The 23,939-nt window shown below is 36.2% G+C and overlaps 1 protein-coding gene across 4 annotated transcripts in view; it reads left to right on the top strand.

Moving 5' to 3' along the window:
• The window catches only part of LOC145692622 (phospholipase A2-like), a 109,242-nt gene that overhangs the window by 25,827 nt on the left and 59,476 nt on the right, over positions 1 to 23,939 (top strand). For all 4 annotated transcript variants that reach the window (XM_081767950.1, XM_081767948.1, XM_081767947.1 and 1 more), the window contains 2 exons: positions 3,532 to 3,692; positions 17,434 to 17,582. In XM_081767950.1, coding sequence (XP_081624076.1) covers positions 3,541 to 3,692; positions 17,434 to 17,582 — 301 coding nt within the window. In that variant the 5' untranslated portion in view covers positions 3,532 to 3,540. The remainder of the gene's footprint in view (positions 1 to 3,531; positions 3,693 to 17,433; positions 17,583 to 23,939) is intronic.

Below are 23,939 nucleotides of genomic sequence, written 5' to 3'. Positions count from 1 at the left end.
AGGTTTGTGGCTTGTTATCATGACAAATTCGCGCTTCGAATGTTGTAAACGACGTTTTACAATGTATATATATATATATATGGTGAACGATCGTATCACAAATTTAATCCGCTCTCTAAAGGTGTTTGTGAACCGAAATGTTCATGAACTGAAATTATTTTTCCCATTAAAATTAATGTAAATACAATTGATCCATTCTATCAGCAGAAACATGATGCAAAATGTATTTTGTATAGTCTTAAATCTTTTTCTGTGATTACAATATACAATGAAAATTACATTTCATTCTTTTAAAAGAAAAATAGGTAACAAACACTTAATTTAGATATTCATATGTATTCATTTAACAATTTTGAGATCATTTTTCTCGCGACCTTGTGAATGTATATCTTTAAAAGCGGTTCCACTAGATTCAGTGTCCTTAAACTAGTATGCAAAACGTAGTTAGAAATGTATCGAAGCATGGCTATTTTACTGTTCACATGAGTAGTGGTTTACATGTAAAAAAAAATTACAGATTTACGTTAATTTTTATCTTGCTTAACTTATCAATATTTAAATGCAATCGCTCTAGTCAACTGTTACTTGAACCAATAATGATTTTTGCAGAAAGAATTGTTGAAATCGGTCAAAGTGTTCCGCTCTCGCAACTGCTGCCCGTTCTAACAAGTTCAGGCGCTCATTGTAACTCGCGCACAACTGAGTCTAGGGATGGTTTTATCAAAACGACGTTAACTTCGCGTAACTTCGCTCATCAATCAAATTTCAAGGTACAATCAGCTAACAATGAGTAAAAACTGAAGTGTTCAATTGTCCACATTTCTTCAAACTTTAGAGCACATGCAATACCGGAAGATATACGTAAACCGATTTTCATTTTTAAAATTTTTTTAAACTCCTTTATAGTCTCCCCAATTTTCAACATTTTCGCAGTATCATGATTTGAAAATAATGCATTCTTTTGGTCCACCCTATTGTTTATATTTCGTTTCATTTTAGATCCTTGCTGAGGTTAGCATTATTAGTAACTAGCATATATTACTCGTTTCGCTGGGTTGAAATGAAAATTTAAATGCACAACTCCGTATCTTATCGTAGTAATCGTGAAATATGCTGTTCTCGTTTTAAATGGCATCGATTTAACCAGTTACGAAAAGATCATTGATCATCTCGGCGACCCCGAAAACCATGTATTCAACACTAATATTGGTCATTTTCGATTATTACTATATATAGCTTGCACTCCCCTCCTCCGTGCTGCGGCACACGACACCAGAATTCTCACTGTTAACCTCAGCTACTCCTAAAACTATGGACTCGGCACTAAAATTAGTCATTTTTCATCATTTTAAATGTTTATCCCCTCCCCTCCGTTGAAGACCTACCCTCCTCCTCCCCAACTATCAGGCTGAAATTGAATTGAAAGAGCATCAGAAGTGTCACAGTTTCCCTCGTCGACCCCGAAAACTATGTATTCAACACAAATATCGGTCATTTTTAGATTTCTCTTCCCTCCCCTCCCCTTCGGTATATATAGCTCCCCCTCCCTCTCCTCCGTGCTGCGGCACACGGCATCAGAATTGTAACTGTTAATCTCAGCTACTCCTAAAACTATGGATTCGACACGAATATTTGTCATTTTCTATAATTTTTTAAATGTTTAATCCCCCTCTCCTATGTTGTACTCTCCCCCTCCTCAACTATCAAGCTTGAACTTGGATTCAAACAACATCAGAAGTTTCACTCTTTCTCTCATCGACCCCGAAAACTATGCATTCAACACTAATATCGGTCATTTTTGATCATTTTATAATTCCTCTCCCCCTCCCCCAACCCTACGTTGCATCGTCAAAGTGGATAGCCTAAAGCAATCCCTTTCCCTGAACTCATGTATGTTGAAAATTCGATTTAGGTAGGTCTAGTGGTTCAAGAGTGATGAATTCACAAAGACAGTCATTTTTATTTTAAGTTTTTTTTACATATCCCCCCTTCCCCCTCCCCTACGTTGGCTCGTCAAAGTGAAATTATAAAAAACACCCAAGACCCGACCTTCATATATGTTGGAAATTTGATCGAGATAGGTTGGGTGGTTCAAAAGTTATTAGGTTTTATTAGTTTTTATTTATACGTCCCCCTCCCCGTCCCCTATGATGAACTGTTAAAGTGAAATTACAAAAATGTTTCCAGATCCTAACCTCATATATCTTGAAAATTTGATTGAGATCGGTCAGATAGTTCAAGAGTTATTGATTTACAAAAATAGCCACTTTCAGTCTTATGTAAATTGATTTTTATATATCTCCCCCTCCTTTTCCTCCCCACGTTGCTACGTCAAATTTAAATCATAAAAACGATCCCAGGCCTGAACCTCATCTATGTAGAAAATTTTATCAAGATCGGTCAAGTGGTTCAGGAGTTATTATATTTTATTTATGTTTTACACTCTCCCCCCCCCGCTCAGTTCTAACATCAAAATGAATAGCCTAAAACCAGGCCAGCCTTGAAACTCATCCATGTTACAAATTTGATCGAGATCGGTGGGGCGGTTCACGAGATTTAGTTGAAACATAGTAATTTTCAATTTCATATACATACAGTAGATTAAGACATAATTGCAAGGAAAAGCAATAATGCGAAGAAAGGAGAGAAAAACTTTCAGAAAGCGTGGAATGAAAACTGAATCAAACCAAGTCCAAATATGATGTCAGGCAGAAATAAATAAGAGAAAAACTTGGATGTTTTTAAGGCTCATCTACCAAATCTCTATATGACCCATTCAGTGTACAAGGAAATTAAGTCCACTTTTGATGCTTTTGGACATTTAACAATTGCCAGATACAGCTCAAAGGCCATTTTGTACTGGATATCTAACAACAACAACAATTGAAAGGATTTGAGAAGGTATTACCAGGCCCTGCTTAGTAGGTACCATCCCGGCATTTGCCTGGTAGGACTGAGGAAAACCCTGACCTCCAGATTCCCCTTTAAGATCTGTATTTAAAACTTCTTTCAGAGATTCAAACACTCTATGTCCAGATATTGTAAATAACTTTATAATATAAAAAATAGTGTGAACTTATCCATGAACATAAGCGTACCATACACACTTTTGTATCTTTTTCTCACAAGTTTGATGATTGGAGTCGATCCTCTTGTACTCCGAATGCCTCATATATTTCAAATTCTTTACAATTTTGACGAAAAACTCTTTACATTGATTGGGTTATTTTTATTACGAACAAGCATAATAGCGCATCCTTCTACTCCCTTCATATACTGATCAATAACATTTCACTTAGTTTCAACGCCAGGAAATCGATGCAGAAATTGACGCGGAGAGAAAGAACAATTTCTGTGAAGAATGGTAATTACTAGTGGCTGTAGTTATACATGTTTTTCTTCTTTTATATTTGAATTCAGTTGGGAAAACGTTTCATAAGAAATTTTGTTCTGGATACAATGTGTGAAATGTCATTTGTGGTTGGATGTATCATGTATAATAAACAATATGTCTTCTTCTTCTTTTTCTAGCAACAGAAGATGACGAGTCACGTGTTTCATTATCTGTTCCTGTTCATCGTCGTAGAATACGCTTACTGCTATCCTGATCAGAACTTCTATGTGGACCAACACCTTCAGAGTCTAGTTAGCATAGGGGACGACGGTGAAGACTGCCATATCATCGGCGGAAGGTTTGTCGCTTCAGCTCTTGAAAATGGATTTCCAACAACATGTAAACAATTTTATATCTTAACTTGATCGTAAGCGACGTGATTCCCTGTTACATGCCTCTCTGCTTTGGATTATGTAAATTAGAAAACACCGTTCTTGAGGCATTTACTAGTTATTTTAGTTTATCGTTACAAATGTTCAAAATGAAAATAGGAGATAGCCAGCACTCCTGAAATTACGTGCATTTAAAGTCAGGGTTTCCTTACATTTAGCTGTTCTACAGTGTTATAAGATATCCAGGTCTTCTTGCAGAAAATTTTGCTTGGGAAGGGAGGGGAAGGCAAAATCAAAATGTGAGGGGCAGCAAATGGACACTATTTTTTTCATATTCCCAACAACAATATATTTTTCCGATGGTCCCCGGTAGTGCTCTCAAACGGGTCGGGTCGGGTCACGTCAACTCGGTTCGGGTCAGTCGGATCAGCTCGGGTCGGGTTGTCGGGTCAGGCTACTCGGGTAGGGTTGTCGGGTCGGGTCAGCTCGGGTCGGGTTATTCGGGTCGTGTTGTCGGGTCGGGTCAATCGCTCAGCTCGGTTCGGGTAAGTCGGGTCAGTTTACTTTGGTCAACTGAGTTTAGGTTGAGTTTAAACTCGGCTGGAGTCGAAAGTAGAGTGGCGGCACCTGACACCCGGTAGCTGAAAAATCGCCCTTTTTTCCAGGGTCTCCTGAGAGCAAGGACTCAATTTTCCAGTGTCTCAGGATACGCTATGACCCACACACCATCAGCCCACGATCTTTTACGACCTCCATATTAGGGGTGTATTCATTCTCTTTTATGAGCACTTTTTACGGGGTGTATTCGTTCTCTTTTATGAGCACATTTTGAGGGATGAACTCGTTCCCTTTTATGAGCACTTTTTCCACCCCCTACAAACACACAGAAGAGCAGATAACACATAAGACTACGTAACACACAGCAGAGCAAATAACACGTAACATAACAAGGGTTTACTCCATCTCTTTTATGACCACTTTTTCCACCCCTTATTTTACCATAGCACAAATTACGAACACACAGCAGAGCAGAGAATACACAAGATTCATTCCCTTTTATAAGCACTTTTTAAGGGGTGTACTCGTTCTCTTTTATGATCACTTTTCCAAACCCAATTTTACCATAGCAGAAATTACACGAGATTCATTTTTTTCAACCCTTATTTTAGCAGACAATGAAAACCTATGTAACATAGCAAAGGGGGTGTACATAAGACTACGAACACACATAGTAGGGCTGTATTCATTCCACCCCTATTTAAACATAGCATAACTAGTAAAAGAGTATGGCTTATTTTCCAACCCCTATTTTAACATAGCAGAAACTACGAACACAAAGCAGAAACATTTACATTTCCGATTCGATACGCCCCTTTGAACCGATTTGGATAAAACTAGGTATATGGAAGTTTTCGGACATGCTGATTACGAATACCATTTCTATTTTTACCTGGGTCTTATAGTTCATGTGGGATACGCCCTTTCTATGACAATTTTAATCGATTTGGATGAAACTCAGTGTATGGGGGTTTTCGAACATGCTGATTACGAATATCATATTTATTTTTACCTGGGTCTTATAGTTTGTGGGATACGCCCTTTGTATGACACTTAAAACCCAATCACTCGTAAACGAAGCAACATATCGAGGTGGTATTTCCACATTTAGCAATTGGTCATCAACTACTACAAGTTTCAAAATAATGACCATCGAGGTCAAAGTTCAAAATACTTAAAACCTAATAACTCGGAAACGGATCCACATATTGAGGTGGTGTTTCCACATTTAGTAATTGGTCATCAGATACCACAAGTTCCAAAATAATGACCATCGAGGTCAAAGGTCAAAATACTTAAAACCTAATAACTCGAAAATGGATCCACATATTGAGGGAAAATGGATCCACATATTGAGGTGGTGTTTCCACATTTAGTAATTGGTCATCAACTACTACAAGTTCCAAAATAATGACCATCGAGGTCAAAGGTCAAAATACTTAAAACCTAATAACTAAAAACGGAGCCACATATTGAGATGGTGTTTCCACATTTAGTAATTGGTCATCAACTACTACAAGTTCCAAAATAATGACCATCGAGGTCAAAGGTCAAAATACTTAAAACCTAATAATTCGAAAATGGATCCACATAAAGAGGTGGTGTTTCCACATTTAGTAATTGGTCATCAACTACTACAAGTTCCAAAATAATGACCATCGAGGTCAAAGGTCAAAATACTTGAAACCTAATAACTCGAAAACGGAGCCACATATTGAGGTGGTGTTTTCACATTTAGTAATTGGTCATCAACTACTACAAGTTTCAAAATAATGAACATCGAGGTTAAAGGTCAAAATACTTAAAACCTAATAACTCGAAAACGGAGCCACATATTGAGGTGGTGTTTTTACATTTAGTAATTGGTCATCAGATACCACATGTCCCAAAATAATGACCACCGAGGTCAAAGCTCAAAATACTTAATACCTAATAACTCGAAAATGGATCCACATACTCAGGTGCTGTTTCCACATTTAGTAATTGGTCATCAGGTACCACAAGTTCCAAAATAATGACCATCGAGGTCAAAGGTCAAAATACTTAAAACCTAATAACTCGAAAACGGAGCCACATATTGAGGTGGTGTTTCCACATTTAGTAATTGGTCATCAACTACTGCAAGTTCAAAAATAATGACCATCGAGGTCAAAGGTCAAAATACTTAAAACCTAATAACTCGGAAACGGAGCCACATATTGAGGTGGTGTTTCCACATTTAGTAATTGGTCATCAGATACCACAAGTTCCAAAATAATGACCATCGAGGTCAAAGGTCAAAATACTTAAAACCTAATGACTCGAAAATGGATTCACATATTGAGGTGCGCTTTCCAAATCTAGTAATAGGTCATCAACTAGTACATGTTAAAAAAGTACTGACTTTCGAGGTCCAAGGTCAAATATTTAAGCCTTAATAACTCGTAAACGGAGCCAGCAAGAGATTTCTGTGACCTATTCATTTTTTTGTTCCAAGCAGAAAAAGTGAAGAATGAATAAATTTTAGTGACTTATTTGCTATTGTACTAACGAGAAAAAAATCAAAACAACGCCATTTTTTAACTAGCTCAGAATTTCTGTACATTTTTGGGTTATTCAAAATAAACGAAAAAATAATTTGGATGGACTAACGAAAAAGAAAGCAAAGATATACCATTTTAGCTAGCTGAGAATTTAAAGAAACAAAGGGAACCTACTCAATTTTTTATCAACGAGAAATGCCATTTCAACTACCTCAGAATTTATGTGCCTTTTTGTGCTAAGGTCTGTTTTAACTCTTCTTGACTAATTAAATGAACGAAGGAATATTGTACTAATGAGAAATGCCATTTTTTCTAGACCATGTTCTAATATTTAAACAAACGAAGGGGTGAATTTGAGTGACCTATTCAATTTTGCACCAATGAGAAATAACGGCGTATTTTAAATCATTTTGTACTATTTAAATAAACAAACAATCGGATAAATTAAATCGGCTCAGAAGTGTACTATTTAAACAAACGAAGGTCTCTTGAGTGAGATTTCCAATTTTGTAGCAAGAAGGACTATTTTCTAACTAACTCAGAATTTCATTTCATTTTGTAATACTCAAATTTGGATGGAATGTTTAGTTTTGTTCGAACCAGAAAAATTTGATTGGATTATTTCATTATGTACCAACTGGAAAAAGTGAAGGGCCATTAATCAAATAAATGAAGGAATAAATTTGGGTAGAATATTTAGTTTTGTACCTAGCAAAATAAGAAAAAGAAGTGAAGAACGAATAAAATTTCGATGGACTATTTTCTTATGTACCAACAAAAAAATGGAGCACCAGCGACAAAAAAGAAACCGAAGGAGGAATAAATTTGGGTGACCTAATGAGTTTTGTACTAAGCAGAAAGAAAAGCGAAGAAGGTAAAATTTAAATAGCTCAGTATTTATGTACATTTTTGTACTACTAAAATAAACGAAGGAATAAATTTGGGTGTTCTATAGAAGAAAACGGGGAAGGGCCATTTTAGTTAATTTTGTAGTACTCAAAATATACAAAGATATAAATTTGTGTGACCCATTCAGTTTTGTACTAACCAGAAAATTTGTTGGCTTTTTTAGAAAGACCATTTTATCTTTTGTATTCAGATTTTCCGACTACTTTTTGTGCTCTACAAATAAACGGAGGAAAAGCAAAGAGAGACCATTTTTAACTAGCTTAGAATTTATGTGCCTTTTGTAACGAAGAAACAAATTTGAAGGAGGTTCATTTTAACTAATCCTGCTGCGAGTAGATCAATTAGTACATAGTAAAAAAAATAAAACAATATGGCATTATTGCTACTTTCATTTTCGAATACATACGGATTAAGCCACTATGGCAAAAAAAATACTACTCTCTCCTTATGCTTATTTGGAGCAGACTTAAGATGACCAAGCATTAGAAACCCGCTAGTAGGGCCTTCGATTCAGTAAAGTTGTTATGCTTTAGAAAACAAAATCCATATTGGAGTATACCTTTTATACAACAAACAAGCTTCTTAGCCCCACTCCAGAAATTAGAAAACAAATTCTTTCTTCTACGGTCTTCGGCATGCATTTTAGACCAAGGGCAGCAAGATTAATATTAAATAACACTTCTGCTGGATAGAAATTCGATTCTCTCGATCTTCTGCTTTATCCGGGAACTCCAATAAGCATCTGTAAATATTCTTTGATGTGTAAAATTAGTTCTAAACAGTCTTGTATTGGATCCACTCATCAGTATAGTAGTTAAAGATAATTGCTTCCCATCTCGTAATACCCTGTAAACGCTTATCTGAACAATGAAGAAAATCAATTAGATAGTTGTAAATTTTAATGGAAGAATTACCTGTATTCTATCTAAGACAATCTACACCCACGGAATCATCGTTATTACAAATAGTGTTAATAGGCATGTTTTTACACCCCAAAATTAAAATAGAAGTTCTGAAATTTTTCTATTGGCACATCCTAGTACTTCTTAGTTATATCTCCGAAATACTGTACACCTCTTGCCCATTTAATTTAGCCTTAAATCTGAGAAATTGGATCGTATAAATGTGTTCGCAGAATGGCGGTGTAATTGGTTCGCAACTAGCAAATTGTTATCTTTACCTAATAACTCTATTAGAGATCATTATTGCTGGTAGACTACAATACACCTTTAAAACCTACTCTCATTCGAAAAATAAACTGCACTATTACAGACTATTATAAGTACAGTGCAATACCGCTATTAATTGGAAATTCTTACACACTGTATCGTTCTTGTTATCGAAGTCTACTCCAACTAAGCATAAGGAGAAAGTAGTATTTTTTTTTGCCATAATGGATTATTCTGTATGTATAGCCTTATTGTGAGAAAAACCATTTGTTATTCTTTTTCACCAAGTTTCCAAATACCGCGAGGTCCAACACATAGGTATCAGGAGATACCGCAAAAAGGCCAGTTTTACCACATCGTGTAAAGCAACCAAGTAAATCTGCAATCTGGATACTTGGCCTGAACTCGCACACATGATTCCAAAACTTTAATAACTCATCCAAAGTGTCCTGCGTTCCCCCATAGCGAAAGAAAGCTGTCACAGTATAACTATTACCCTTAGTTTTCATGGCAAAAAAGGTAGCTGATTGGAAAAGAGAACTGTGTGCGGTTAAACGAGTAACCAACGACAAAAAGTCTATCTTAATATCTACCTGCGATAAATGCTTAACAAATTCTACCATATACCATTTGTTATAGCGACTATTAAACAAATATCTATCCATCAAATAATTGTTTACCACATCGTTATAGTGGGCATTGTGCTCAACAAAACATGGCTATATACCATTATCCAACCGAAAATATCTAACTGTAGACCTAGAATAAGCGGGGTGACCATTACGTTGTACCACAGGGAAATGAAAAATTTCAGCCATTGTAATGCACACAACCAAGTATTTGTTAAAGGTTTCAGTCGTTAATACAAAATAAAGAAGCCAACAAATTTCTGCTTGGTACAAAACTAAATATTCCACACCTTCTAGGTAGTACTAAATAGTACAAAATACTTAAATTGATACAATGGTACAACACTAAATTCCCAGCTGGTACAAAATAAAATATTCCATTCAAATTTTATTAATTCTTTACTTCTTTTTTTTGCCCGGTACAAAAATAAATTCCGTACATATGCCACTCAAATTCATTTATTCTTCCTTTTGACCTCTAAAATAATAATAATAATGATTTAAAATTTAATTTTCCATTTTTTTCACTCTCTCCTTATCTCTACTTAATTAAAAACTATCGTTTCTACCCCCTTAATACACCCCCTTAAAAAGTGTTCATAAAAGAGAATGAATACACCCCTAAAATGGAGGTCGTAAAAGATCGTGAGTGGACGATGCGTGGGTCATAGTGTATCGTGAGACACTGGAAAATTGAGTCCTTTCTCTCCGGAGACCCTGGAAAAAAAGGCAATTTTCGGCTACCGGGGGTCAGGTGCCCCCACTCTACTGTCGAAAGCTGTTGTTTTTCACTAGCTGCCTAACTAAAAATAGCAATTTTCAATTGATTTTGTAAAAACCATAAATCTATTTTGAACACTTGCAGCTAGTGTTTTATGGTAAATGCTTATTTTTCTACTTGTGTGTACTTTCATTTTTAAATGTGGAAGATTGATTTTACCAATCGACTGTAACATCAATATCTACGCCGATATGGAGTCTGGATTTAGAACAAAACTAGAAGTTGTTTAAGCAACGCTAAAAGAGAGATTGGATATGGACGACCAAGCCCAAGCAGGGCCGCGGTGGCTCAGCGGTAGAGAATTCATCTCTGGTGGATGGTGTCCAGTAGCATAGCTAGAGTTTCTTTCAGGGGGGCAATGAAGGGCCCAAGAGGATTTTGAGGGGGTCATCTCCAATATATATATATATATATATATATATATATATTCAAGGTGAATGTTTCCATCTTTGTGTTTCATGATTTTACTCTTTGGAAAACAGTGAAAATATAAGAATTTAGTACCTCAAACAACTATGATTCATTAATGCAATTGATTTCTAATATAAGTAAATAGTTATTTAATCATGGCGTTTAAAATATGTGTAGCTGGTTGACTTAAGTGGAAGCAAACACACTTTTACGGGTAAAGAAAATAACTTATAGGTTCATGCCTCTACTTGAAGAGAATCTTTCTATTCGTGTGGGCAGCAGCAAACATATCCACAACTTGTTAAAGATCTAACGATTTAGCAATTTTCTTCTCAATATAAAGTAACACTAAGTTTTCCAACCTATCATGAGTCATTGAATTGCGTATACAAGTCTTTAATCTTTTCAAAGAAGAGAATGACCTTTTACATGTAGCACTAGAAACTGATATAATCACAGAGATGATACCTAGCTTGTAGGTTTCTAGGAATGCGTTTTTGTAGACACGAAGAAGATCAACGAAATTCATTAAGGAATCAGCTTTGGTTTTCTTCTCGTCTTCATACAATTTAATTGTTAGAGCAACCCCCATTATGTTTTATTTCTTGTTTAATTATGCTTCTTTTTTTAAATTATGCTTTATTGTTAATTTCAATGATTATTTTACATTAATCGTGTATAATGTATAATACTTATTATACATTAAATATTCTGAATATCTTGATCTATTTATTGATTTTTTTTGCAACTAGTCTCTCGCATATTTAATGAACTTTCTACTTAATTCATTGTAAAGAGATGTGCTTTGCTCGAATAAATTTTTTCTATCATTTGTGTGCGCCTTACAGATGCATATTATATACAGAAAGGGAAAAGTAAAAGATGCCACCAAAAAGTACAGAAAGTGCTTAAGTTCAAAAAGTAAACGTAACAATATAGTATGGAGTTCTTGCATACTATTCATTGTTGGCGGAAAAATTTCTTCTTTTACTTTTTTCTTTTCTCCACATCAAAGGATTACACCGAAAAGTTTACAGAAATGAAAATAAGCTTTTCATTGTTGCATTGTTATGTTCTCAATGATTTTGCAGTGTAAATATTGGTTTTAAAAAATATTAACACAGTATGTTAAACTTTCAGTTAAAGAGAATTTTCCAAGAATTGCGCTATATATTTTAAATTATGCTTTATGGTTTATTTTCTAAAATTATGCCTTTAAAACTAGTTTCTTCTGGACCCTTAGACAATCACAATCATGTTCAAGGTACCAACCATATGTGTAAATTGCTGTTATCCTTTATATGCTTTTTATGCTTTTGAGTTGCTCTATTAATTGTGTTTGGGAGAATTTTGAGTTCTCACTTTAATGTTTGCAGATCACTCCATAATGCTGGGTTATAGGCTCCACAATGATGTAATTTAAAAAAGTTTTTACTTTTTGGATGTAGAGTGATGATTGATCTGATGATTTTGCAACATGATACAAAGCGGTTTTCCATATCAGTGATTGGCTATCAATAGTAGGGAGAAAAATTTCTCTTGATAGATATATTATCTTTAGAAAATTCGTTTTCTGCATCCAATGAAGGAAAAGATTCATCCAAAATGAATTTGTGATATTTCGATGGCGGATGTCTAGTTCGTTTCCACGAGGAACCCCTATATTCTATTTGTTTCCGGCTCTGGAATTCGAGACCATTTTCTTTGCACATCTCCAAACATTCTTGATAAATTTGTTCGAATATTGTTCGTTGAGAGTCATATTTACCAGACCTCATCTGGGACAGCGTTTGAACTAGTGTATCTACAAGGATCTAACCTTCTGACATGTCTGCATGTACTTGAGATAAGGCGAAACTCAAAGTTATAGCATGGCGCCAGTTATCTTAATTTTAGCAGCCCGCAAACATTCCCTCGTGTACAGGACTATTTTTCCGGATGGAATGATAGAGGTAAATAAATATCAGAAGTTCCAGATTTGTTTTCATACCGCATGATAATATAATGTGTTGAAAACAGATAAATGGATATGATATTTGTAAAGAAAAAAAAAAGTGATAGTGCTTAAGTGAATTATAAGAAAAAGCCTTGAAAAGTGATCAAGAGGAACCATTAATATGTTTTACCTTTGTTATAATAACTTGTCCTAAGGGACAGCGGTGATAGAAACTAATACGACTTTATTGCAAAAAATTGCAAGACTTATAATTGCAAAAAAATCATAAAGCACTTAATTTGAAATTAAAGATTGATAACATTTGGTAATATAATGGGGATTCAGGCTGGCAGAGGGGGAGTGTGAAAACGGAGGCAACAGAGACGTTTTTTTAAGCCATGTGAAAAGAGATTAACCTTGGACTTCGGGTGAGAGGTTAACATATACTCATGTGAGTTTCAATTGCTACTACTTGTAAAAGTTAGCTAAGAAAGACAGTCTGAGCATAGTTTTAGTTTTTTAGCGTAATTAGTTTTTGTGACAAGTAACTCGTATATGCAAATAGCATCGTTAATATCATCTTGTATGTTAGAATTGTCTTTGTGTAAATAAAATTGTAATTAATCATTTCGAGTTAAAACAGGTTCTTTTACTTAACTTCTACAAAGAAAAGATTAGAACTTTCCTCTTATGCACAGATACGACAGCGTGGAATACTGTCGGTCAGTAAATAATATAATCTGAAGTCATCTACCATACGTAACTAAATATAATTGATTAATCATTTTTATTAATCAATAAATAGTTGTTTGGTAGATAAACACATAGTAATAATAATAATAATAATAATAATAATAATAATAATAATAATAATAATAATAATAATAATAATAATACCAAATTATTTAATGGATGCTATGCATTTGTTCTATGTCGCCATAATCAATGCAAATCAATTACTTAGTGTACGAAGACTTTTTTCGTCCAACACAAGTGTGTTTTACTGCAGTGCATGTTATTTGTATGTATGCATATCATATTTTAGTATGACTTTCAACATTGAAGCGAATGAGAGTGCCGACTGATTTTCTATTTTTCTGGTTGTTTGTCAAAAACAAAGGAGATAACTAGATCAGAGATGGAGTGGGTCAGTGGGTCAAGTGGGTCAAGTTTTCTGAGTGGGTCAGTGGGTCAACAGCATGTAACCCACTGTGACCTATCACCCACTGTGATCCACCACCCACTGTTTCCCACCTCCCACCGTGACCCACTGTGACCCACCACCCACCATTACCCACTGTGACCCACCACCCACCGTGACCCACTTCGACCCACCACCCACCATGATCCACTGCGACCCACCGACTCAGTATGATCTACCGACCCTCTCTGCTCACTGCATTGTAGACAGTATCTTCTGAGGACTGGTAAATTTGTCTCCGTTTTACTTTCAAGACCTTCATTTCCCTTTCTTTTCCACTTGTTTCTGTCTACTTACCTGAGGTGAGTATATCTAACCAAGTGAAAAAAGAACTTCCGGCACTTTTGGATATTGATATTTTTAATAGTAATAATAGCAATAGGACTTATACTACAACTTGGCTTTCGAGACCTGTGGGTTTCTAGAGCTAACTAGTGGAAAAAATACATTTTCGAAAAAATTGAATATGACTATGTGTGCCTGATCATCACGGCCAAATTGCAAAGTCAAATGAAATTACTTTTGGTATATAGTTAGGCCATAATCCAAATTGGGATGTTATATTGCCTTTATTATAATGCATAATATCCTAAGGAGGTAGTGAGGATCCGAATGTTTGTGAAAAAATGAATATCTCGCAAGCCGTTAAACTTACGGAGCTGAAATTCAGTGTATTAACTCTTTATTGAAAATAAACAGAATGTGTCCTAGCATTTTTTTTAAATTCTTCTTTATGTGGGGGGGGGGAAGCACTTTCTATATATGGAAAATTGGTAGTGAGTTGGTTTGTAAAAATGATCGAAAACGATCCATGTTATTTAAGAAAAAAAATCAAAAACAAAAATACAGTGCTTGGCTTCATATATCCATTGCTTTCTGCTATAATAATTGCTGAAGCTTACGTTTATTATATGGAGCGCTCACAGCACAGGGCAATCAACCCATAAAGGTGTGAGAAAAATAGGCATAAAATTTGTACTGTAAGCTTAATTACACGGAAATTTGAAGTTTGGATTGTACGCATAATTGTATGGAAAATTTTATACTTTTTTCCCTTTACGTTGGTCTACTTACTTTGATTTGGAACTTTGAAATTTCATCATTTTTTCCACTGAAAGGTATTGATAATTCAACAAGGAAATAATTATACTATGATAATTTAAATGAAATTCATCGTAATTTGGCTCATGGCAAACAGCAGTGTGGTAATTGAAGGGGGAGAAGGAGGGAAATTTCCACTCACCTCTGAACACTTTCCAGGAACCTCGTTCCCTTTCCCTTTCTAGACGGGGGAGGGAACTTGGTAATGGTATCAAATCATTCATGTGTAATTACAAAAATTAAATTTATAAACAAATAAGAAATCATCAGTTTATCAGGCTTTAATTGATAATTTATTCACAAGATTCCCTATTAAAGGCTTGGTAAGTGAAGTTTCTGTTCTACATGGGTCGACATTGCCAACTGACATGTTCGATATGGAAAAGATGTATGGTGACAGAGAAATGATACTTCTTGCTGATTACTTCAAACCTGACCAAGAAAAATCGTTATCAGACTTAAGTCTAACAAGTAGATTGTCGATGAGAAGTTGCAGAAATCGGGTAGAAGTATTATCAATTTCCACGACAGAGTGCGAACGGGGATTTCCCCTTATGAATTTACAGATGACTGATGTTAGAAATAGATTAAGTGCTCAAACATTGCCTAACTTGTTGCTCATCAATGTTACTGGCCCACTGCTAGACAAGCTCAAAGTAGACGAGCTAGTTATATTTCTTGGCTGAAGGATGGACATCATTCCACTGCGGATGATTTACCGCCAAAAAGTTACCAACAGGAAATAAATCCGATTTCAGATTTGTTTTAAGGTGGAAAATTACGAGTTACGGAAAATGTATACTTGTATTACTAATGGCTTATTTGTGTTATTCAACTTTGTACCTACTTTTTAGTAAGTCTCTTCTTTGCTTTAGGTAAACTACTTTGGAATAAATATTCATAATAATTGCAAATATGCATATTTGTAACTTAAATTTAACGTGGTGTTTTAGTGATTACAAAGTACAATTATGAGCATACTTTATGGAGATGCTCTCACATAGGGTATCCGAGCACCTTTATACCCTATGAACAAATGATTTTTCAAGTCTTTTGTGAGAAAAATACTGTGAACTGAGAAACCATAACCTTTTCCATTTTGTACAGGGGTATTTTCGTGCGAATGGAAGTTTGTTGTGGAATGCTTTCAGAAATTAACACTTGCAAGAATACTCTCTTAGTACAAGTATATTTTAGGCACACACTAATTTCCCCCCACCTCGAACTGTTTGAATTTCCTCACCGACAAACACTTTACCATTTTATATCGTAAAGGTCAGATCCACCGTTATTGTAACAGAGTGGTGCTTGAGCGACTGACTAGAAATTCAAACTCAGATTAGTGACAATTTCACAGTCTTTGTTTTATTACAAGTGTAAACTCTTTAGTGAGTTCAGAAGAGGCCGTGGATCGTGTTCAGAGTTGATGACGATGGATTTTGGTGAGTCAGATTAGGTCAAAGTGGATGAGAGTGGTTCATGGTGGGTGGTGGGTCACGGTGGGTCAGAGTAGGTTACGGTGGGTGGTGGGTCAGAGTGGGTCACCGTGGGTAGTGGGTCATGGTGGGTCACAGTGGTTCATGGTGGGTGGTGGGTCACAGTGGGTCATGGGTCATGGTGGGTCATGGGTCAGAGTGGGTCACGGTGGGTGGTGGGTCGTGGGTCACGGTCGGTGGTGGGTCAGTGGGTCATGGGTCAAGTTTTCATTGACCCACGCCAACTCTGAACTAGATAATGGACAGAGGTTAAAATGAATGTCCAGGTGGCGAGGTCAATGCAAGCATCCCACAGATTTCCGTGAATTAGATCTTCCCGTACTACAAACTAAAACGAGTGGAGCTATTCAAATTCTTGCTGATAATTGTTAGTTACTCTTGATATGTTCGGAAGGCAACGTCCTTGTGTTAAATTAACACACAAATAACACCGTAAAGTGGTAGTCATTTTGTGTTGTTTCAGCACCTCATTTTTTGTTCTGTATTTTTACACGTGAAATCGTCGCTTTAAAATAACCAATATCTAAAGATAGTTATCAACCAATCACCGTAAGAAGCTGTAAGAATCGTAGACGATGGAGGCTTCATTCGTGAGAAATTGTGCTAATGAGAAGGCGAAGCGATTGGTGGATATTATAAAACCATTAAGGCCATAGGCGTTAACATAAATTCGCAAATTTCGAGATACGTTTATTGGTTATTTGAACGACTAAATGTCTGAAATGAAATTTGACATCCTTAAGCTAAGAAAATGCAGAGAAATCAGAGAGTTTCGGAAAATATATGGGGACAGAAACTTTTACACTGAAAATGCAAAGTTATTTGTTTAAATGCTCACATTTGATACAACTACTTTGTTTTATGTATGAATTTGCTGAAATAAATAAGCCAAATTAATAATAATAATTTTAGACAATTGGTATGAACCTTAAAAGCACTTTTGCATAGCCATATAATACAGTATACCAACCGTTTTGTGCTTTGTTTCTTTAAGGGAAACAGTACAACAAATTCTTGACTTCATGGACTCAGATTCTGTGATATGGCTGACAGACGGGAAGATGCTGAATTTGATCTCGAAATGCTATGAGCAGACGACTATCCCAGACATTATCTCCAACAAAATTAGCTTAATATTTCCAGGTAACTATTCACATTCATCACTGTATCATATAAAAGTGTTCATTTGCAATAATTGATTTTTATTCAAAATGAATGTATGCAAAGATGTAATACACGCTGTTATGCAGCGTCACATAAATAGGCAATATTTGCGAAATTAGATCATTTGTGATAATGATGCGGTTAGGCATTCGGAAAGTGTACAGAAAGGAGTATTAGTTTAATTTTCTAATGTTTATCTGCGTAATTAATAATCACTTAAAAAATGCTAACTGAAATCTGTAAGTTTTACGTCCCACGGTTATGCCGGTTAGGCTAAAGGAGACGGTGATTATGAGAAATGAATGAAATGGTGGAATGAAGAAAGTGGGAGGAAACGGGAGAACCCCGAGAAAACCCACGCACGCGGTGTTTGTCCACCACAAAGTTCACTTGGCGGGAGCAGGGTTAGAACCCGCGACCCCATGCACCAGAGGTGAACGCTCTACCACTGAGCCACCGCGGCCCCATAAAATGCTAACTGACAAACACACTCTCATGTCCAGCGCTTCTTTCCAAAGAAGAATAAATAGCGTTAAAACAAAGTTTCGAGCTTTAAATTTGAAAGACAAGTGTGAAATCAAGTCGATTGGCAAAGAAGAATGTTTATTTTCGTCTGAAGATAATTTCTTAGCATAAGATCTTAGAAGACATTAAAAAATCTCGACACAAACCTAACATGTTTTCGCGACACACGAAGGTGTCTCGACACAGTGGTTGAGAAACGCTGCCAAGAAAATAAGATCGTGCCTACGAAATTTCGTTTAGATCCGATGAGTAGTTTCCGTAAAATAGAGTACCACATAAGGTGCTCCTAGCTCTCCTTGGTCCTTAGACGATAAACTACTTGCCCATCAAGGTGCTTTAGCTGCGGCCAGTAGAGGGGTATAGCCACGGGGGGGGGGGGGGGGGCAATCGGGGCCAGGCCCCCCAAATGACCAACTGTTAAAACATTATCATAAGATTACCTTGCATCATTCATTTAAAAACAGCAAAGTTTACATATAATTAATATACGGTAAAATAGTATGGAAAATATTATTTTACCATACCGATCAAAAAACAGTATGGTATCTCTTCCTTTTACAGATCGAAAAATAGTATGGTATACTTTTTGTGACAGCAGATTACACAATTTACTGCGATTTATATTTGACACTTTGAAGACAAACGTTTTAACAAGATACTACAAAAACTACCATAAAACAATGGTACTAAACTAATTAGTAAGTACATTATATTTATATATGCTGTAGTTAGTGTTTTAAGAAACATTTTTTATCAGTTAGAAAATTTAGTGAAAGATGTTTTTATTCAGTTTTTCCGTTTGCATTTCATTTGCTCTTTGTAATGCTATTTGGTGTAAAACAGGAAGTATAGCTGTTAATAAAATAACTATGTTTTAGTCACGAATACTTAATAAATATTTTTGTCAGGAAAGCTTAAAGAAATTAAGTACAATTTCAAAGAAAATCAGTCTTGTGTATGAAGGTAACCAAGAAAGTTCTGGGGCTTTTTTTTTTTTTTTGTGTGTGTGTGTAGAGATCTGTGTTCAATTGGCTCTCACACCATGAGTTGAATGTCAATGGAGATAAGGCAAAGGTCAGTTGTTGGTGTGGGTATATCCAACATATTGCCTGGTTGTGGCAGTTCAGTTACACCGCAAAACTTGCATAAGGACAGAGTGAACATCGAACCTCCATACAGCGTCATAAGGACGTGTATACCGTACGAGTTCAAACAGGGGTCAAACGCCAATGCAGCAGGGCAAAAGATATGCCAGGCCTTTGGTGAGGGTGTCGTGACTACACGGACAGTGCAGCGGTGGTTTAATAAGTTAAGGGACGGTGGCGAAACACTCGAAAACGCACCATGTGCCGGAAGACCAACACATGTACAAAATAAAGACCTGCAGGCAGAAATTGAGTCGAACAATGGAAAGACATGAGAAATTGGGACTATAATTCAGTGTGAGTGGAGAGACCATTCGGCAGCACCTTCATCGACTGGGGAAACGTAAGAAGTTGGAAAAATGAAATAAAATATTTAAGTTTTACATCCCACGCTTATGTCGGTTAGGATAAAGGAGACGGTGTTGATGAGAAATGAATGAAATGGTGGAATGAAGAAAGTGGGAGGAAACGGGAGACCACGAGAAAACCCTCGAGCACGGTGTTTATCCACCACAAAGTCCACACGGCGCGAGCTGGGATCGAACCAGGGACCCCAAGCCCCGGAGGTGAACGATCTACCACTGAGCCACCGCGCCCCCCACACTAGACGTTGGGTCGATGGGTCCCACATGATCTGACTCCAGGCCAGAAGGCAACGAGAGCTGACACCTGTGTTTCTGCGCTGTCTCGTCTGAGGAAGGAGTCATTTCTGGACAGGATGTTCACACCTAGTGAAAAGTGGATCCTGTACGAAGCTACACGGTGCCGTCATCACTGGTTAGCATCCCATGAACCTGTTCCAAAACAGCCGAAACCAACACTGCACCAGAAGAAAGTCTCCCTGTGTGTTTGGTGGACTGCTCGTGACATCATTCATCGGGAAATGCTACCAGTTGGTCAGAGCATCAATGCAACTGTGTACTATCAACAGTTGAGCCGTGATCAAGAAAAAACTCAAAACTCTGGAGTCAGAACTTCTGCATCGCAAAGAGATCCTCTTGTTACAGGACAACGCTAAGCCCCACATTTCTAGGGTGATCCGGGACACCATTTTATGCCTTGGATTGGAAACACTATTGCATCCGCCATACTACCCGGACATTGCACAGTCCGATTAACATCTGTTCCATTCCTTGGACAATCACCTTAGAGAACGGCAGTTCAAATCCTTAGTAGAGGTGCAAAATGTACTTGATACCTTCTTCTAGGGATGCGCACGAGTCGAGACATGTCTCGAATCTCGACTTGACTCGACTCGAATTGCAGTCAAAATTCGATTGGACACACCTTTTAAAATTCGAGACGAGTCCAGACAAACATATTTCTCGATTCAAATTTTTGACTACTCGTAAAAATCTCGACTCGACTCGAATGTCTCGAAATTCTTTCTATAAGTTTTAATATTATTTTGAAGAAAGTATTCACTGAGAAACATCCTTGAAAACAATTCCAGAATTTATTACTTTAGAAAGGTACAGAACGCATAAACTTAATAGTTAATCTATCGAGATAAAGATTTAATTTTCAACTCAATTCAGTTAATTAAAACTAATAATTAACGTCGTGATATTTGATTGTACTTCAAATAATAATAATAATAATAATAATAATAATAATAATAATAATAATAATAATAATAATAATAATAATAATAATAATAATAATAATAATAATAATAATAATTGATTATCTAGTTTGTATAAAAGTATTTTCTGTAGCCTATATCTAGTTTATGTAAAACTATTGCGATAAAGTGAACTTTATAAATTCTCTGTATGGCAATTGGCAGTCTATAGTAATTTAGCATAGTTATAATTATTTTGTTTTCGTTCCCATAAACGGAATAGGGCTACATAACTTCTGGATTATTCGCTTCCCTACTATTTTGAGGCTTTAATGTGTTGCAGCATATCACGAGTTTCGGATAAAATATAATGTAACATTTATTGTAGACTTATGTCCAAAATGATTGTCGCATATCTATAATTGTCTTCTTGTAAGAATATAATTTGATAATGATTTTGCAGGATACTTTTAATACTGATACTATGTGTATAATCGGGAAATGTATATTTGTGGTAAATTTCATAGGAAAAGAATTATAAATAAGAAAATTAGAATGAGTAAAACAAAAATTTGCTAAATAGACAAGAAAGTTTTATTTTCGTTTTATTGTTCTTATTTACAGCTCTTTCGACATGAAATTTGCCACATACATCTCTTTGCCACATACTTACATTATAAGAAATTCCGGACGAATTCGCTATCAAGTTATATTCCTACAAAAACATAACTATAGACATGCGACAATAATTTTGGACATGAGTGTAGATCACATATTATGATACGAGACCATTTTACATAGTATATTACAATAAATGCACTGCTTAGATGCCAAGAACTAGTACAGATAGGTACCTTTTACTTCTATAGATCGGTATTTTTTAAAAGGATTTTTATAAACATTAAATTATAAAATAATAAAGTACATACAGTAGTTATGGGTTTCGTTCCCAACACAAAAGAAGTATGGATTGTTCATGAGATATTGAACTTCAACTTTCACTTTAACGTACACCCCTTCATGACGATCATGTTTCCAACGGTAGTGGCATTTTAATGCACCATGTCACGAGACCAGGAGTGTGATGGAGTGGTTCGCGGAACACAGGGGCGAGTTGCAAGTGATGTGCTGGCCCCCAACTCGCCGGATCTGAACCCAATCGAACACATCTGGGATGTGAGTGAATGTGACGTGAGAGCGCATCGCCCCCTCCCCGGATTTATGGGAATTAGGTGACATATTAGGTGTATGTACATGTGGTGCCAACTCTCTCCACCGACCTACCAAGGATCATTGCGTCCATGCCCAGACGTGTCGCCATTGTTATCCGTGCAAAAGGTGATCATACTGACAAGTAGGTAGGTAGGGAGTCAATGTTCTGGTTGATATGTGGGTATATTTTAACTGGTAAATTTTGTTTTGACTTGAATTGCGAAACGTCCCATTTCGAATTCGAGTAGAGGAGAGAAAGAAACATATTTTCGAGTCGAGACAGGCTTAAATATCGACTCGTTCGCATCCCTACCTTCTTCGCCTCACGGCAGCCAAGTTCTACTGCAATGGAATCCATGGCCTCCCAGAACGTTGACAGAAGGTTGTCGATGCTGATGAGGACTATTTTTGGTCTTTCAGGTACGTCTTAGCCCCAGGTAACACATCGATGTTCGAAGGTGGTAGATGAGAAAGCGATAGAAATTTCTTGGTTACCTAGGGCTTAAATTGAAATAGTTATGCTCAAAGGTTGTTCTTGGGCAGTTAGGTACGGGGCAGTAGTTCTTGGTTAAACATAATAAAAATTAAGTTGAATATAATTTATGCAGAAAAAGCAAAAATAAATAAAATAAAATAAATAAAAAAATAAAAAAAACAATAATAATAATTATAAGCTTAATAAAAAATTTTTTAGTTTTCCGGAAGGAAACCAAAATTTTCCGTTCTTTTTCAGGCCTCGAAAACACTAGTTGCAACACATTTTTTTTTTGTTTTGTACGTTGTATTTGGCCCCTCTTCAAAAACGACGGGCCCCTCATACATAAATCTGCTGGCTACACCCTTGGGCCAGTAGTGCGGAGAAATAAAATACATACATACATAACGTACATACCATACATACATAGATTCCCACCCATATACCTGGAGTGAAACTATCAGCTCTCGTATATTTCCACCGCACGAGCTAATAAAATTAAAGAAATGATAAACATGCATACATGATAATTACACGAGAGATAACGAGATCGGTAGTAGTTGACGATAAGATATGAATGATTAAACATAACTCTGATGATAGCATTGTAGTCTGCAATGACCTTGAGGAGCACGACCTATTGTTATTATTGTTATTAAATATGAATATCTTATGCTATCACGTATTAGCTCCATTTGAAGAGAAAGAATAGGTTGCAGAACCTTTATAACGCAAAATCGGTTTATTTTGTAATATTAATATTAATGCCTAGGGACGTACGGAAAGGGTGGGTCCTGAGAGTCCCTGAAATCCCGACTTTCTGTAAATTTAGTCTAATTTAGGAGTCTCCAAATTCAAACATAATTTATCGTGCCGATTTTCTCGGGTACTCATGTTTCCTCCCCCATTCCCATTCCACCAAATTCTTCCATAATCATTCAATTATCTTAATCATCTGTCACCCTTAACTTAAAAGGACGTTAAATTGAAAGATTTGATTTGTTTCTTTTAGTGGGATTTATAAACAACTAAGGTAGAAAATTACAATTAATATTTACATGCAAAACTTGCACACAATTTAGAGCAGTGTATTTCGGATTGTTGTTGTGATCCCAGGGTAGACGATGCGAATCTCACAGGAGGGCATTATGTCACATTGTAGTTCGAAGCCATGGAAGATTTTTATAGCTGTTACGCTCTAAAGTCAAAGAACTATTTTTCTATAACTTTCCAGTTTAACATTTCACTATGGCCCATGGCTTGCTATACAGTCATTGAAAGACCTTTACATACGTCGGTTTCCAAAATGAAATGAAATACAATCTTTTAGTTTAACGTCCCGTTATCCTAAGGGAAGTGGATGATTAAGGATGGTGGAAGAATTGGTGGAATGAGAATGTAGTAGGAAACGGATG

This window comes from Thermobia domestica, chromosome 8, assembly GCF_964235325.1.
Source record: "Thermobia domestica chromosome 8, izTheDome1.hap1.1, whole genome shotgun sequence".
Classification (NCBI taxonomy): Eukaryota; Metazoa; Arthropoda; class Insecta; order Zygentoma; family Lepismatidae; genus Thermobia; species Thermobia domestica.
The sequence above is the reverse complement of the archived record's forward strand: the minus strand, read 5'-3'. Positions and strand labels throughout refer to the sequence as shown.